General features: G+C 42.8%; 1 protein-coding gene across 1 annotated transcript; it reads right to left on the reverse strand.

Moving 5' to 3' along the window:
- Window positions 1–560: 560 nt before the first annotated feature.
- On the reverse strand, window positions 561–16850 carry LOC101604609 (zinc finger protein 25-like). Its single transcript, XM_045130003.1, has 4 exons — window positions 16706–16850; window positions 8715–8841; window positions 4512–4604; window positions 561–2075 (listed from the first exon to the last, which is right to left on the reverse strand). The coding sequence occupies exons 1-4, from the start codon at window positions 16748–16750 to the stop codon at window positions 1162–1164; spliced, it is 1179 nt and encodes a 392-aa protein (XP_044985938.1). The 5' UTR covers window positions 16751–16850; the 3' UTR covers window positions 561–1161.
- Between the last annotated feature and the right edge of the window lie 600 nt (window positions 16851–17450).

Consider the following 17450-nt stretch of genomic DNA (forward strand, 5'->3'; position numbering starts at 1 on the left):
TACAATTGTATTTAAGCCATGTTTATTTACTTCAGTATAAATCGAGAGTTTTGTTCCCTACATCATATAACTGTATCTTAATATTATAAGGAATTGCTAAGCAGTTTTTGCAATCTGCTGTGTCTGTGCATCATCGGTTCTACCGTGTTTGCATATATCTCCTTTGTTTATATAATAATTTTAATTCATTGTCATCTACCTCATGTTTGAAAGAATGCTGTGCTGAGTACAGAATTTTGTACTCAATTTTTGGGTTTCTTTCTCATATGAAAGGCCAAACTCAGTTAATAATGTACTTTATTTTGTCTATTTTTATTTATTTATTTGAGAGTGACAGTCAGAGAAAGAATCAGAGAGAGAGAGAGAGAGAATGGGTGCACCTGGCTTATGTGGGTCCTGGGGAATTGAGCCTCGAACCGGGGTTCTTAGGCTTCACAGGCAAGCGCTTAACCGCTAAGCCATCTCTCCAGCCCAATGTACTTTTGATATTTTATAACATGGTATCCATGATATATGTGTGTGTGTGTGTGTGTGTGTATATATGTATACACACACACACACACAGTTACATACATTATATCCCAGCATTAAGTGAAGTTCACTTATTTTTAAAAAAATATTTTATTTATTTTATTTATTTACTAAAACACAGCCCAAGGCCTCCAGCTACTGCAAAGGAACTCCAGACACAAGTGCCAACTTGTGCATGGCTTCATGAGGATTTGAACCTGGGTCCTTAGGCTTCACAGACAAGTGCCTTACCTGATAAGCCATCTCTTCAGCCCTTCTTTTTTTCTTCATTGCATATTCACATTTGCTATTCTCAAATTTACCTGCATTATGAGAGCCTGTCTAATGAACTGTCCTTCCAAAGTGAGGAGTGCTGCTTATAGACATAGACACATTTCCCATTGGCTATTAAGGGTTATAAAGCCATACATTCTCACCAGATTGCATAACTACAGATCAAATGTAATCAAATTTATCTGAAGTGTTTGAAACATATTTAGCTGTCATGGCTGAAGTCTTCCAGCTGTCAACTTATCAACACTGGCTAAAAGAGATGTACAGGTATGACTTGGAGAAGAAAGCTTCACCATATCCATCACATTCATATCTATAAGAGTTCTTTATTCATGTCGATGAGTTCTATATTCATATCTATATGAGTTCTTTAATGCCAGCAGAAAGCTTTCCCACATTCAAATGGCTTTTATCTATATGACTTCTTTGATGCACAGTGAGTTGTGACTTCCAGCAGAAAGATTTCTTGCATTCAGTACATTTGTATGGATTCTCACCTGTATGCATTCTCTGATGCACAGTAACATAAGATTTCTGGACAAAAGCTTTTCCACATTGATTACATTTATATGGTTTCTCACCTGTATGAGTTCTCTGATGTCTAATGAGTTCTGACTTCCAGAAGAAATCCTTCCCGCATTCATGACATTCGTAAGGATTCTCGCCTGCATGAGTCCTCTTATGTACTGTGAGTTGAGACTTCCTGAAGAAAGCTTTCCCACATTCATCACATTCATATGGCTTCTTGCCTGTATGAGTTCTCTGGTGCACAGTGAGTTCAGACTTCTGGATGAAAGCTTTACCACATTCATTACATTCATATGGCTTTTCACCTGTATGACTTCTCTGATGCCTCATGAGTTCTGACTTCCAGCAGAAAGCTTTCCCACATTCATTACATTTGTATGGCTTCTCACCTGTGTGAGTTATTTGATGCACAGGGCGTTGTGTCTTCCAATGGACAGTTTTCTCACATTCATTACTTTCAGACAGATTCTTACCAGTACAGACTCTTTGAGGCAAACTGAGCTGAGACTTCCGGGAGAAAACTTGTCTACCTTTGTTACCTTTATATAGCTTTTCATCTCTGTGAATTCTCTGACAAAGACTGTGTTTTGACTTCTGGTAGATAGTTTTTCCACATGCATATGTCTCACCATCTGTACAATTTCTCTGAGGCTCAGAGAGGTGTGATTTGTGACAGACAGCTTTCAGGCATTGTTTACATTCATAAGGTTTCATACAGTGGCTCTTCTGTCGAAATTTTAATTCTGTGTAAAATAAAAAAAATTATAACATTTCTTATGCTAACATGGCATCATCTCACAAGTGCTGCCTAATATTCTTAAGGCATTATTTTTTAACAAAAGATATCTCATAATAATTATATTAATAATAATTTCCTCATGTAAATCCTTTTTTTTTTGCACTGAATTTAATCTTGGTACAGATCAATAACCCACACAGATTACTCAGCTACTTGACAGGAGCTATATTTTATACAAATGAATGTAAACTGAACAGTAGATTTCCTACAATCAATCAATTTACTGGAGGTCTGCTCATTATGAAATGTTTCTGTGAAGATAACATTGACTTTCTCTAGGTGTCTTCTACTTTTACATCCTCAAAAATAATTTCTTTCTAATTTTTCTGGAGACAGCCATTCTGCCACAGATGAGACAATCTAATTCATTTTTAATTTTGTTAATTTGTAGTATCATAATCTAGTGAGCATGAAGAAAAGTTTTTATTTGTTGGGCCATTTTCATTTCCTCTGCTCAGCATTTAAACTTCATTTCTCTATTTTTTGACTAGATATTTTGTTCTATTGTTCAATTCATTTGCTAAGATTAGTATAATATTCTACTATAATGACATAAGAAATATTTTTATTTCAAATATTTCTGTTATAACCTTGTTCCTCAGAACAGATTCATGTTGTTTCTTTTTTATATATGTGTGCATATGCAAATGTACACACAATGCATGTGTGGAGCTGACAGATAAGTTTCTGGGTAAGTCCTCACTTCCACTCTGACAAAGTATTCTGTATTTCACTACTGTGATGCCATGCTATCTGTGAAATATTGAGAATTCTCTTTTTTATGCCTCACATTGTGTACTATGCTCACAGGGACTAAAGAGATTTTGTTATGTACTAGGTATCTGATAAGATTCTGGGGATTTGAAATCAAGTTATCAAACATAATCAACAAGCACATTTCACCACTGGGTGATCTCCTCCAGATATCACTGGGTTTCTCAATGATTGTGCAGATAGTTCTTCGGTATATTTCCAGTATTGTTATAACAGCTGTTCACCCTTGACTTCACTCACTGTTATTCTGGGGGAAGGAGAAGAGAGGGAGGAACACCCAAAATATACAAAAGAATATATAAGAGAGAAATTTTTTTAAAAAGCAATGCACAGTAGAATATGAAAGCAAAATGAGAAAAAATAGTAAGAAGACTAAAATTCAAACAGAAAAAAGACACAATATGGAATAAAGTGACAAACAAACTAACAATGAAGGAAAAACAGTTGAAAAATACAAGAAAAAAATCAACATGAAGAAACCCTATGCCCATGCTCACTATTAAATATCCTAGTGGTTGGCAAGAAAAATGGTATTTTAGCTGGAGTTTAATATTCTTCCTCTGTTTTCACTATTACAGTTGGTGGTATATATTGTCTGATGGCTGGGCCCAACAATTATATCAATGAGAGGGCTATAATCTAGTAAGAAACGTGTTTGCATACAAGGAACCACTGGTGAACTCAATGACCTTTTAAGTTGATGGACTAGGCAGAATTCGACTCACTATAAATACCACACGTTTCTCACACTTACAGGCAAAAGCACAAGGCATCTCCTATGGGTATCAGACAGTGAGAAATCAGAGGAAAATACTAGCTCATTTTAGGGTTTTAGGTACCCAAAGAAGAATCATCCATCTGTGTTAAGGAGAAGGATTAGCTTGTAGTTTATTATTGCCTTTTTGCCTATGAGAAAAGAATGGACTATGTCATACTTTTGCCTGTACTGTCAGTTTTTCTTCTCTTTATATGTCCCAACACCTCTCTTTCAGTCCCTAGTACACATCTCTTTCAGATACATAATGTCCTTTCTCACTTTGATTCTTCTCCTGGACATGGAGAACACTTCTAATTTCATATCTTAGCCTGAAATCTCTGATGCTCTCTTTTTTCATTTTCTTATAAATTCTACAGATGACTGAAACTATAACTATTACATACTCTTTTTAGGGTGCTGATTTCCAAGTCTGTATCAGTACTGTTAAGCATGATCAACATCATAGAATTGTACAAAATGCTTTTCTTTTTTAATTGTTTCTTGTTAGGTATTTTAGCACAGTGATGTGAAAGTAACAATTAGCATTAGAATAATAAAAAATATAAATGATGGACAAGGGAGAATTTAGCTACAATAATCTAATATAGTTTCCAAAAATACCTATAGGGGGAATAAAATTTTGGGAAGTCTAAGAGAATATACTTCGATGGCAGACACAAAACCATACAGAGAGATGGAGAAAGCTCTGTGGAAACTACGTAAGTGTCTGATTCACAGGAATAAGAATCAGCAGGACTTGATTAAAGGTTGTCGAATAGAGCTTAACATGACTATTTCTGATGAATTCTCCTCTTAGTGACCTTCTTTCCCCAGTATGTATTCACTTGCCTGGACGTCTCTGAACGGCGCCTCCTGCTACACTCCACGGTGCAAATCCATGCTCCAAGTTGAGGATCAGCTCTGGTTTGGTCATACAGTGCCCTGTGAATGGGAAAGAATGTACAGATTTACCAACATGGTAAGTCATGTGTGCCAATGATGGATGATAGCTTCACTTCAGGAACTGTGCTCTACAGGGGGAAATAAAAACTTTTCTTGGAAAGGGTTTACACTCATATTCACTGACTGGCATATTACCCTTAAGTAATCTGCACGATATATAAAACAGTGATTTTAAAAATACATCAAAAAATACATCAAATGAATAGACGATAATGAGAGAGAGATTAAAGAAATTAAAAAGACAAGTAGTGACATTTCTCACAGGTGGTACAAAGACAGAGTGGCCATATAAACGAACAAGCCAGAAAGATTGTCAGGTAAGAGCTCATCTAAAGAGGCGATGCAGATAAATTGATCGGGCAGAGAAAGATATTGTACAACTATTTAAAAATTAGAAAATTAAGAAATTAAAAAGAATATAATGAAGGATGGGAACTACTGATCACAAAAGCTGCCATTAAGAAAGCAAACACTGGGCTAGAGGGATTGCTTAGTGGTTAAGTTGTTTGCCTGCAAAACCAGAGGACCCAGGTTTGATTCCCCAGGACTCAAGTTAGCCAGATGCAAAAGGGGGCGCAAGCATCTGAAGTTCATTTGCACTGACTGGAGGACCTGGAGCACCCATTCTCTCTCTCTCTCCCCCTCCATCTCTATTTCTCTACAAAATAAATAAATAAACATAAAATAAAAGAAAGAAAGCAAACACTTATAATAACCATGCACCAAGGTAAAACAAACGAAATAAAAACAAAACATAGCTTTCTCAAAGAATTTTCTATTGTTGAAAAGTAATTCATATAGGTGATCAATCAGCTCACAAGAACCCTAACAGGTTTGACAAAATATTTCTTCTGTTAAAATATATTCAAACTAGCAAAATGGGGATAAAGCATAGAGAATTCTAATAATTTCAAGAGGAAAGCTCAAAGTCAGTTGCAACAGAACACCATTGTAGGAACTGTCAAATTCTCAGGTATAAACTCACACAGTAGCATTACAGTTATTTGAAAACTACACAGACACACACCAAAACAACAATAACAAAACCCCCAAAACTACAGACCCGGTAACTTTGAGGAATACAGGTCCAAAACTTCTCAATGAAACAAAAAAGAGAAACACCATTTAAAAATAGTACAAACTAGGGTCAGCAGATAAGTGTGGTTCCTGGGTAAGCATGAGCAGGCCTGAGACTGCCCAAGTTCCAGTCTTCAGATCCAAGTAAAACAACTGTTCATGACCACACATACCTGTAACTTTAGTCCTTCAGGTGGCAGACACCCACGAATTCTTGGAGCCTCATAAGCTCTGGAGTTAGTAAAAGGAGACTGACTTAAAAGATCAAGATCAGGCAGAAGACTGTTCCATGCATGGGGCATATGCATGTGCACACACCACACACAAATACATGTTCATAAGCAAACATATAAAGATAAATGGTATAAACTGTACTGCATAGAAGGGATGCAGCATTTGCTACATGGAACTTCACACGTGTAAATCACTGAGTCTACAAGACAAACAACAAAGATCCATTCAGTACCGCAATAGGTACATGAACGCACTTTACAGAAAATTTCTCAACAAATGGCTCAGCAGTTAGACACTTGATTGCAAAGCCTATAGACCTGAGACTGATTCTTCCCAGCACCCATGTATAGCTGAACACAAATGTTATAGGTATCTCTGATCTTAAGGGATTTTACTGCAATGTAAGATGGAGTGAAGATAATCTAGAATAATGGCCACCAAGTCTGGTGCACACACCTCTCTCTCTCTCTCTCACACACACACACACACACACACAGACATTAATTTAAAGACAAAGAAAATTTCTCAAGATATTGGCAAAGGACTATACCACCACATAAAAATGTTATATACAACAGACAGCCTCCAGCTTAATGAATGGGAAACACTGATATAGTTTTCTGTAAGATCTAGAACATAACAAAGATTACTCTCTAATAACATAAAATATAATATAGTAATATATTATAATATAATATAGTAATATATTACTTCTATAATACATTATTGAAACCCTAGGGATGAAAAATAGATTAGTGGTAGAGCATTTGTCCAGTACGCATGAAGCCCTAGGCTCCATTCAAAGCCCTAAGAAAAGTAAAAGGATGGAGTCTTAATCTAAGACATAAGATAAAGGCAAAGTACATCCAAGACACAAAGGGTACTAGAAGAGTGTCCATGTTCATGAGCTGGAGGGATAGCTTAGTGGTTAAGGCATTTGCCTGCAAAGCCAAAGGACTCAGTTTGATTTCCAGGACCCACATTACCCAGATGCACAAGCGGGCGCATGCATCTGGAGTTCATTTGCAGTGGCTGGAGGCCCTGGCGTGCCCATTCTCTCTCTCTCTCCCTCCCTCTTTCTCTGTCAAATAAATAAAAATTTTAAAAAAAGTATCCTTGTTCATAAGCCAAAGATAAAGAAAAGAAGATTCTAAAAAAATAGAAATAGAGACAGGTGTGGTGGCACATTCCTTTACCCCCAGCAGCTGGGAGCATGACATGGGAAAATCACTGTAAGTTTGAGGGCAACCTGGGCTATGAAATGAGTTCTCGGATAAACTAGCCTAGAATGAGACCTTACCTTAAAAAACAACTACCTGAAAGGATAACATGAACAGAACTTGAGAGTATTATATGAAGTAGGAGAACTATTTATTCAGGTTTTAAAATGGCTATCACCATCTTAAAGCAAAGCAACTCTACTGACCTCCAAGAGGCCTTCACTACAGTCCCATCAATGAAGTCAAGAACCATATTAACAGTTACCTAGTACTGTGATACAGGCAATGCATTATCAACAGCCTCTAAACAGACTGCCATAAACCCAATTAAAATTCCAACCAGGAATTTGTAGATAACAGATAAAAACTGACTGAGGTTTTGATATTTTGGCAGCACAACTCATTATATTAGCTTTAGTTTTCTAAGTAACCCCAATAAATTCATTTATTCACCAAGCTGATACTAATGGATTTTTTTTTTCCCCTCTGGGCTATTAAATCCTTTCATACTTATAGTGAACAGATGTTTCTTCATTTGTCCCCAGGAAAGTCATAGAACATAAGTGAAACATGACAGCACAAAAAGAAAAAAATTCTGCCAGTTCTAATACTTACAACTTGAAGCTGGCAAGAGAAGTAGAGAATAAAACAATAAAACAGGTAATTAGAATATGGAAAAGGAGCCAGGTATGGTGACACACGCCCTTAATCCCAGCACTCAGGAGGCAGAGGTAGGCAGATCACCATGAGTTTTGAGGGTAGTTAGAACCAGGTACCCAACTAAATATATATCTCTTCTACAAATGGCCTGCATTAATGGGGAGGGGTGATGACATCAAAATACAAGAGACTAGTTGGAAAGAAGGAATTCAGCAGTGGGGTACTTGGGAGGGAGAGAAGGAAGGGTGGTAAAAGAAGTCTGATCATATTATATTGCTTCTATGTACAGAGGTTGTCAATAAAAGTTTTAAAATGAATTAGCTGGTGCGTTGGGAAGGAATAATTTCTTTTTTTTTTCTTTTTTTTGATTTGAGAGCGACAGACACAGAGAGAAAGACATAGAGGGAGAGAGAGAGAATGGGCGCGCCAGGGCTTCCAGCCTCTGCAAACGAACTCCAGACGCGTGCGCCCCCTTGTGCATCTGGCTAACGTGGGACCTGGGGAACTGAGCCTCGAACCGGGGTCCTTAGGCTTCACAGGCAAGCACTTAACCGCTAAGCCATCTCTCCAGCCCAGGAATAATTTCTTATGTTTTATAGTACAGTAGGACGTAGCCATCTGAAAACAATTAAATTAGTATTTCTAAATAACTATAAAAGTTTTCAAGCAATCCCCATAAATGTAATCCCTGAGCTCACAGGCTTACCAACTACCTTCATGTGGTCACTACACATATGTGTACAGCAAAGCCACAGTGGTCTATATACTATGTCCCATCACGGTGTGCCAATTTAAAAGTACAATATCAAAATAATAATAAAAGTTAGGAATTATATTTACACTTTCCAACTGAAAGGAGAGTAAACGCTAATCAGAGTCCCGGGGGAAGTAGACTCACCCAAGAACAGCAGGCTGCTGTAATTCTCCAGCATCACATCCCTGTAGAGGGTTCGCTGGGCAGCGTCCAGCCTCTGCCACTCTTGCCGGGTGAAATCCACAGCTACGTCTTCAAACGACACCAACACCTATAATGAGATATTTCTCATCAACCCAAGACCACAAGAGCAGGGCTAGAAAACAGCAGTTCACTATTCTATGTATATCTAAAAAAAAAAAAAAAAATAGTACAGTTGATTCATACGCTGTATCTTGGGAGAAAAGTCAAGACAAATAGCTTATCTGTGTCTTACTGTAGAAATTCAAAAAATATACGATTAGAGAATTTTTATGGGATTAAAATGGAAGGGAAAGGCGTATGTTTGGGCTGGTCACATAACATGTACTAGGACACTGAGGCTCTGAGTTCAATTTCCAACAATGATAGCGGAAGAGGAGCTGTTCTTCAGATGTGTACCATTATCCCATGTGGAGTCTGACAAATCAATGCAGAGGTCATAAAAAATGTGGCAAACTAAAAGGATTCTGACACAGTCATCCAATATTAATTCAGAATCAAATATGCAATAAATAATGAAACTAATAAATGTCTGGCCCCACTCTCCCTTGTTTCATCAGGTAACGTCACTGCAGCCTATGTTGGGAACACATGTGGACATTTCACTGTGCATGTCATCAGGCCTGTAACTTCTGCCTCCAAGGAAGTGGGTGGGGGTGGGGACCAACACAAAAGCTGCCCTCTGACCTCCACGCCTCATAGGAGGTGGACAGATGAGGACCACCACAAAAGTCTGCGTGTCTGTACAATAGCTTTTTAGTTTCATGAGGTCCTAGAGGTTGAGTACTGACCTAATTTCCTGTGTTACTGAGGTTGTATTCAGGAAGTCTTTCCCTATGCCTATATAGTAGAGTGTTCTCTCTGCTTTTTCTTCTCGTTGTTTTAGAGTTTCAGGTCTTACATGGAGGTCCTTAATCCATTTATTTTTTGTTGTTGTTGTTCATTTTTATTTATTTATTTATTTGACAGTGACACAGAGAGAGAAAGAGGTAGATAGAGAGAAAGAATGGGTGCACCAGGGTCTCCGGCCACTGCAAACTCCAGATGCGTGCGCCCCCCTTGTGCATCTGGCTAACATGGGTCCTGGGGAATCGAGCCTCAAACCGGGGTCCTTAGGCTTCACAGGCAAGTGCTTAACCACTAAGGGTCTCTCCAGCCCCCTTAATCCATGTAAAGTTGACTGTTGTGCAGGGTGAGAGAAGCAGCAGCTTGGCCTGATAGCACTTGCCTTTAATCCTAGCACTAAGGAAGTTGGTCCAGAGAATGAGTTGCAGGTCAGTTTTGCCTTTGCTCTCCACGACCGTCAGTGCACAACTGTGGACTTGCCAGTCGAACACTTCCATATGGCTCTTACCACTCTGAGACCCTACTGTATCCATGGCATTGAAGTTTCCACACTAACAGACTGCAGGTCCCATTTTTAAAGCTCTGTACGGAGACAAGACCGATGACACAGTTCTTTGAGGATGCTGGCACCTGCCACCCTTTACCTTTAGTAGGCAAGAATGATATCAGTGCCATGAGTGGAGTTAATCATTTTGCACTTGGAGTTTCTATGTTTCAGTATTATCTCCTGATCCTCTTCCCCATGTCTTTGGCCTCTGAAACCATAGTGCTAGACACACAGGAAAGAGTCCTGAAACTTACTTTTCCACACCTCCATACAGCTTCTGAGACAGTTCCTGTCCTGGACCCATGTAACCTAATGGCTGGGGAGATCATAAATCCTAGGGGGCTGGGTGGGGGAAACCTACTATTGTTGTTTGTCTAGGTATCTATCTATCTATCTATCTATCTATCTATCTATCCATCCATCCATCCATCATCTATTTATTCTGCCTACCAATGTGCCCTCTAAATACTTTTTGCTTATGCAAATATATTAATGCTACTCTCGTTTTTGATTCAAGAAGCTTCTCTTTTCAAATGGTGGTGACTATTAGGGACATTCAAATCTCATTAAGATGCTAAGGAGTGACAGTGGGGTGTTCAGTGCTGAGAGACCTCTTTGTCACATCTTCCAGTGCTTAGGGACTATAGCAAAAGAGGTGGCTGGAAGAGTATAAAAGTCAAAGAAAGGGGAAAAGTGCTTTGGAATACTGTTGCCCAGACACAAAATGGCCATTGTGTTCATAACCTCACAGTAGCTAATGTTACCTTCAAAATAACCTGCAGAATATGAGCAGGAAGACCATGGTGACATCAAAACTAGAAGAACCCATTGGAAAGAAGGAAGGGTTCAATGAAGAGGAGATGGGGCAAGAGGGACAAAGGGCTGGGAGATTATAATCAGGATACGTTTTGAATAAGTATGTCAATGTAAAGTTAAAAAAACAAAAGAAAGCCAGAAACATAAATTATCAGAGACTGCCATGAAAAAATTACACTATTAGAGAACAGGAATTTTGGAACTTAATCAATACAAATTATTGAACTTGAAAATCCAACAATCAGATCCAAAGTTCCACAGCGAGGCAGGACTCGCTGGTATCAGGCCTGGTGGTACTTGAAAGGTTCGCTCTCTAGAGGAGAGAAAGTTTAGGAGCATCAGTAGCTTCCCACTGTCCCAGCAGGCACTGGGCTGGTCCTCCTCGGTGGTGTGAAGCCACCTCCACTTCCCACACTTCCCGAGGAGGCAGCTCCTCTTTTTTTCCAGAGTTCTTGACCTTGACCCTCACTACCAGGTATACAGGCACACAGTGCCTGGCTATGAGGGGAGATTTGAGCCAAGGGACAGGCTCCCTTCTGTGAAGTGAAGTTCCCTGGACATGCTGCATCTGCCTCAGACAAGGCTGCATGGACTGACAGATCTCCTATAGAGATGTAATGCTGCAGGACCACAGACAAATTACCTTGAGCTACCCTATCATTAGCCCCTCATTAGCCCTTTATTGCCTTCCTCCGTGTCTGACCGAACATCCACATGACTATCAGTTGATCAGATATGACCTTTTCAGAATGTACTAACAGACCACCAGCTTCTGCCAACCCAAGGGCTAAGAATTTTATCAGACAGCATCTGAAGTCTATGGTGGAGACTTCCCTGCTTTACTGGAACCTCCCTCCCTGATGGTCAGCCAGTGCAGTGGAAGTGTCTACATTTGACTTTCTTTGGTTCTGTAAGTAAAAACCTTCATAAAATTGTCAGCACATTGGACCATGGAATTGGAGTGACCTAAATCTATGTTCCTGGGCCATGATCACTCCTACTTGGCTCCAGCATAACCTTTTATCCTCTTTGAGGTGAGAGCTGCATATTTTGTGTGGACAGATCTTAACAGGGCACCGAGGACAGGCAGAAGTAGGTGGAAGGAGATGGCGAGGGGAGAACCCTATGCACACAGCTGCTCCTGGAATCCTGCATCTTTAGTCCCAGCTGGAAAAAGTCCCCTCTCATACACATGCACAAATGGCTCAGAGAGGGAAAACGCCTAATCAGAGTCACCCAGCCCCGAAAGAAAAGGCTTCATGAGCAACGGTAGTGAGAAACACAGAGATTCCAGACCCAGAAAGGGAGACAAAACGCGGCCACACTCACATGTCTGAACGAGTACAGTCAAAGAGAGTCATAGAGATTCAGAGACAGGTTATAGAACCCCAGGTAAACAGCCTAAGTCACAAAACTCTACAGGCGGCCTGTGACCTTGAGTCCTGGCTGTTCCTGCCCGGGTAATAGCAGGGAGGGACTGTAAGAGCGTTCAGGAAACATAGAGAGTGGACTGGCTGCCCTGGGGAAGTGGGTGCCCGTGATCACTCAGGCTGACAAAAGTCCCTTCCATTCAGAGGCTGACAGGGTACCCGGCAAAGTCAACTTCTCCAACCACCACACACTACCGTTGCAGTCACCATCTCCTTCCACCCCAAGACCAGACACAAAGTCCCTACCCCAAAGTCAAAGATATGAGGTACAATGACCTGTGCATCTGGATCAACAATACCACAGCCTCCAACACCATGACGCCAACCTTTCTAGACCTCTATCTGATGGCTAAAACATGACCCTGGACCCATGACAACCTGGCCAGGGCACTGGAAGAGTAGCTTCCTGATAATCAGTGGAAGGCAGGGCCACAAGAGACAAAGTTCAGGACACAAAGAGATGGAGTTCTGGGTGGATGGGAGATAGACTGGAACCTCATGACTCGTGAACAGATATAAGATCATGTAGGCGTCCAAGTACACAGGCACCAGGTTGCAATATCCTGGAAATCAGATGTGATGCTTCCAGGAGGTAGCAGAGGGGTCAGGGGATCTTGGCGGACGGAACCCAGGAGTCCAGCAGAACAGACAATGCGGAGCCAGTGGACAGTGTTACACGGCTATGTGGGGCTACCACTTTCATCTATGGTTTAGGAAGCCAAGCATGAGCTCATCATACCTAGATCCTGTGGCATACTGTCCTCCCTTGATTACCCTACAGCAATTTTTCACAAGGAATTCCAATTTCAAGGTTACATCTGGAAAATTAACAAGGGCACACCTATAAGTTTCCCCTCCCATGACCTCTTAATTTTTCCCTGTGGTAGTTTTACATGTAAAAGCCCCACAGCCTCTGTTTGTTTATTTATTTATTTAAGTTTTCTACTTAAGACTCCAGCAAGCAAAGCTCTGCTGCAAGAGGTGGTTACTGGAGGCAGATCCTGAGTCCCATCCTAAGGTATGTTGTGAGCCAAACTGAACTCTCTGTGCTGTGACTGTATGAGGAAGTAAGCCAGCTTCCTTTGCCATAATGAACCTTCCCGTGGAATCTGTAAGCCTTAAATAAATAAGCTGCTTTTGGCTGGGTGCTTTATCTCAGCAATAAGACAGTAACTGCAACATTCCCATTTCTATCTTCCTCACACTTTCAGATTTCCTCAAACCTTTCTCTTTCCTGAGAACTGATCTTCAGCAAACAGATCCTCTCCAAATCATCTCTTCCTTCAGAACCCTTGCCCTGAAATCTCTTCCCTCAGACCCTCACTCCGTCTCTCACTTCCTCCCTCACACCATGGCTTTTTCCTTCACATCTATAAGGCCTGTCTTCCTCACACAGATCCTCCTTCCACAAACCCATTGGTCCTTCATCCAATCCATCCTCAGAGACTGAGAAGTGAAGACCTATGCATCTGGATCAATACCACGGCCCCCAACACCATGCTGTGAGACCACCGGGGACTTACCCCTCTCCCAGCCTTTTTAGAACCCTGTGTGTTTAGTGAAGACACAGCTTTCTGGAACTGTGATAATCAAGCCACTGTCCTGTTTGGCCCATGGTGGCAAGCAATGTGGACGGTGGAGGCTGTGCTCACCCACCAAATCCCTAGCCCTTTGCATCAGCTTCCCTCACTGTACTAAGCTCCATATCCCACTGTTCTCCTAGGTTTCAGAGTCCCAGAGGGAGGCCTGCTGGGCTTTAAGGCAGCCCTGGCCTTCCCAAAACTATTTCTTACTCTTGGCATGCTGTCGTTTCCACCACATTGGTCAGCAGGGAGCAAGACTACTCCAGTCTCTTAAAACAAAACAAACACACAAAACAACAACAACAACTGAGTCAAAGGCAGGAACCGGCTTTTCTGATGGCAACAGAGAAGTGACTGGGAATGAAGTTAAGGCACACGCCATGCCAGGAGGTGCTCCACCGCTGAGATTTTGCAACTGGTGGTTGTTTATTTGAGAGCAAGTTTCACTCGTTACCCAGTCTGGCCTTGAACTTTTTCCAGATCAGGATGGTCTGGAACTTGTGGACCTCCTTCCTCCTCAGGCTCCTGACAAATGTGCACACAGGTGCCTCTTTGGAAGGGAACGAAACTCAGGTCTTGTTTCACCTTAACCAGGAACATCCAGAGAGAGAAGGAAGGAGGCAGGAAAGGGTTCCACCTCTGGGCACAGCCCTGATATCCTGCATCTAGTGTTAAAGGTCCACCTGGGTGAGGCCTCATGCAGCAAAACAACCTTCCCAAACTAGGGCTCCCAACTGATTTTCATTTGTCTTATAGATAGGCCACAGAGAGACACAGACAGGTGGGAGGAACAAAAAGGGGCAGGTAACTTGAAGTTGGTGGCTCGTGTGAATAAATCTCAGTGCTTGGACCGGGTGTGGTGGTGCACGCCTTCAATCCCAGCACTTGGGAGGCAGAGGTAGGAGGATCATTGTGCGTTCGAGGCCACCCTGAGATTACATAGTGAATTCCAGGTCAGCCTGGGCTAGAGTGAGACCCTACCCCCAAAACAACAACAACAAAAACATCTCAGTGCTCAGAAAGCAGAGGTCTGAAGACTTCTCCCAGCCTGAGGCAGACCTGGGCTACACAGTGAGTTCCAGGTCCATTTTGACTATAGAGTGAGACACTGCCTGAAAAAAATAAAAAGAAAGAAAAGGATGGAGGGACAGATATACAGACACACAGGACACCCAGGGTACTGGGGGAGTTCATATGTCCCCTGGAGGCAGGATTAGGACCTGTGCCCCACTCCTCTGCCCTGAATATCCAAAGTCTCCCTGCCTCCTTTGACCTCTGCCATTCAGAGAAAAGGACTGAACCCCCACAGCAGTTCTGTCTCCATGCAAAGACATGAAAGCCCCAAGTTTTAGGCCTGTACATCGGGAAGAAGACTGGAAGAGAATGCCCCTGAATGGTGTCCCAAACCAGCTGGGTGTTTCCCACCAGCCAGGCCCTCCCAGGTTTGGGATAGGACTAAAGAGAGCCGGGAATCAATCTAACCTTAAACCCCAGTGCCTAGCCTTGAGGTCTAACTGTGGCCTACTGATCTACTTCTCTAGGTCTTGGATGATCTCCACACATGTCTCCAGTACTTTTCCCTGCCTGATTATCTGATTCCATAGGATCTACCTTGTGCTCTGAGGGCTCTTCTGGGACAGACATTCAACACCCAACCACTGCCTGGCCAGATCAAAGTGAATCCCAATGTAATACACACACACACACACACACACACACACAAACACACACAAACACACACACACTTTGCTGAGAGGGACTGTGCCTATATAAAGTCACCCAATAAAGAAATGCATGGTATCTGGATTCCAATCTATGTGTTAGCGACACTAGGCCCTCCAGGAAATGCATCTTGGGGAACAGGTAGTAATGAGAGACCCAGATACACTATGGAAACATGAACCAATGACTACAGAGAAGAAGGAAAAGGGGATGGGGTTCATGCATATGCATAGTGTCCCACAGTCAGATTGTCACAGAGATCCAAAGAAAGAGAAATCAGTGATTACTAGACAAGTGGACCTGCAGATCCTAAGACTCAAGCAGAACTGGGAGGTGTGATGGAACCAAGAAAGCGTGGGCGCTGAATCCCTGGGGTCGGACAGAATGGTTCTAGAAAACCCCAGGGTGTTTTAGGGATGACCCACCCAGGAGCAGTCCGGACTGCAAGGGGCCCCTCATCCACGCGGCTCACACACGTCCCTTCAACTCAGGCAGAAGCAGGGCCCCTGGCCAAACCATCCTTCCCAGCTGTTCCATGACTCCGCGAACCCAGGATATGTGGACCAGGTCCCGCAGCCCTGCGCACCCTGTCGGGAAGCACACCACAGAAGGCTCCTGGGAAAGCGTCCGTCGGTGTGTGTCCCCTCGGAGGCCAGCTGCCCCCTCCCCGCGCACTGGGGCCCGGGGCTCCCCGCTGGCAGAGGCTGCAGGCACGCCGGCGGCCCGCGGGCCTGGGCGCACGCGTGGTGCAGAGGCGGGGGGCGGCAGCTCCCATCCCGCGGCTCAAAGCCAGCCCAGGGCCGCCCCGCGAGCGGGGCCGAAGTCGGGGGACAGGACGCCCGCGGTCTCGCAGCGGCCCAAATCCCGGGCTCCGGCCTGGGGGTGGGGGTGGGGGTGGGGGTTCTCTGGAGCAGGAAATGGGGACCTGCGGCCGCCACGGCCATCTTCCGCCCGCAGATTTCCTGCCCGAGCTCGGAACGTCACACTCACCATTTCCGGAGTGCAAAAAGATCCAGCGTCTTCCTTTGGCTTCATCCTACAGCCGCACAGTACGGGACCCAAAAACTCCGGAGAAGGGAGCGATCCCGGCGGCAGATCCAAGGCGCAGGGACGCAGTCTGCAGGGAGGGACGGGATCCCACCGGGAAAGCCCGCCCCCTGCCCTGTCTGTGTGCTGATTGGACAATGCTCTCCAAGCCCCGCCTCCTCAGGCCCTGACTGGCAGCAGATGGCAGGAAACTCTGGGCCAATGAAGGCAAACACCACAAATTCTCACGGCTATAATCCTCAGTTCAAAGCCAACCTGGGCTATATGAGACCCTGGCTCAAAAAACTAAAACAGTATAAAAATAGATACTGTTAGCCAGGTGTGGCACTTGGGAGGCAGAGGATCGCCACGAGTTCAAGGCCACCCTGAGACTACATAGTGAATTCCAGGTCAGCCTGGACTAGAGTGAGACCCTACCTCGAAACACCCTCCCCCCGAAAATAAATAAATAAATAAATAAATAAATAAATAAATAAATAAATAAATAAATACTTTTTTTTTAAATAAAAAAATTCTTCATTGCTGTTATTTTAAGGCAAATCTTCCAGTGGGAGATCCTGGCCTCAGTGCAAAATTTACACTTGACCAGGTTTATTTGCTATTTTACACCATACCCTTGTCCCTTGTGAGAAGTCATCTCCAGCCCCATCAAGACTTACTATCTCAAAAACTTGAGATGCAGATCAAT

This window comes from Jaculus jaculus, chromosome 11 (assembly GCF_020740685.1).
Source record: "Jaculus jaculus isolate mJacJac1 chromosome 11, mJacJac1.mat.Y.cur, whole genome shotgun sequence".
Classification (NCBI taxonomy): domain Eukaryota; kingdom Metazoa; phylum Chordata; class Mammalia; order Rodentia; family Dipodidae; genus Jaculus; species Jaculus jaculus.

What these genes read in the sequence shown, in the direction of transcription:
- LOC101604609 (XM_045130003.1), bottom strand. Translation starts at nt 16,750, where the DNA reads ATGAAGCCAAAGGAAGACGCTGGATCTTTTTGCACTCCGGAAATG. An exon ending in CTTTTTGCACTCCGGAAATG is followed by an intron (nt 8,842 to 16,705) that starts GTGAGTGTGACG and finishes ATCTCATTATAG; the next exon opens with GTGTTGGTGTCGTTTGAAGA. An exon ending in CAGCAGCCTGCTGTTCTTGG is followed by an intron (nt 4,605 to 8,714) that starts GTGAGTCTACTT and finishes TCCCATTCACAG; the next exon opens with GGCACTGTATGACCAAACCA.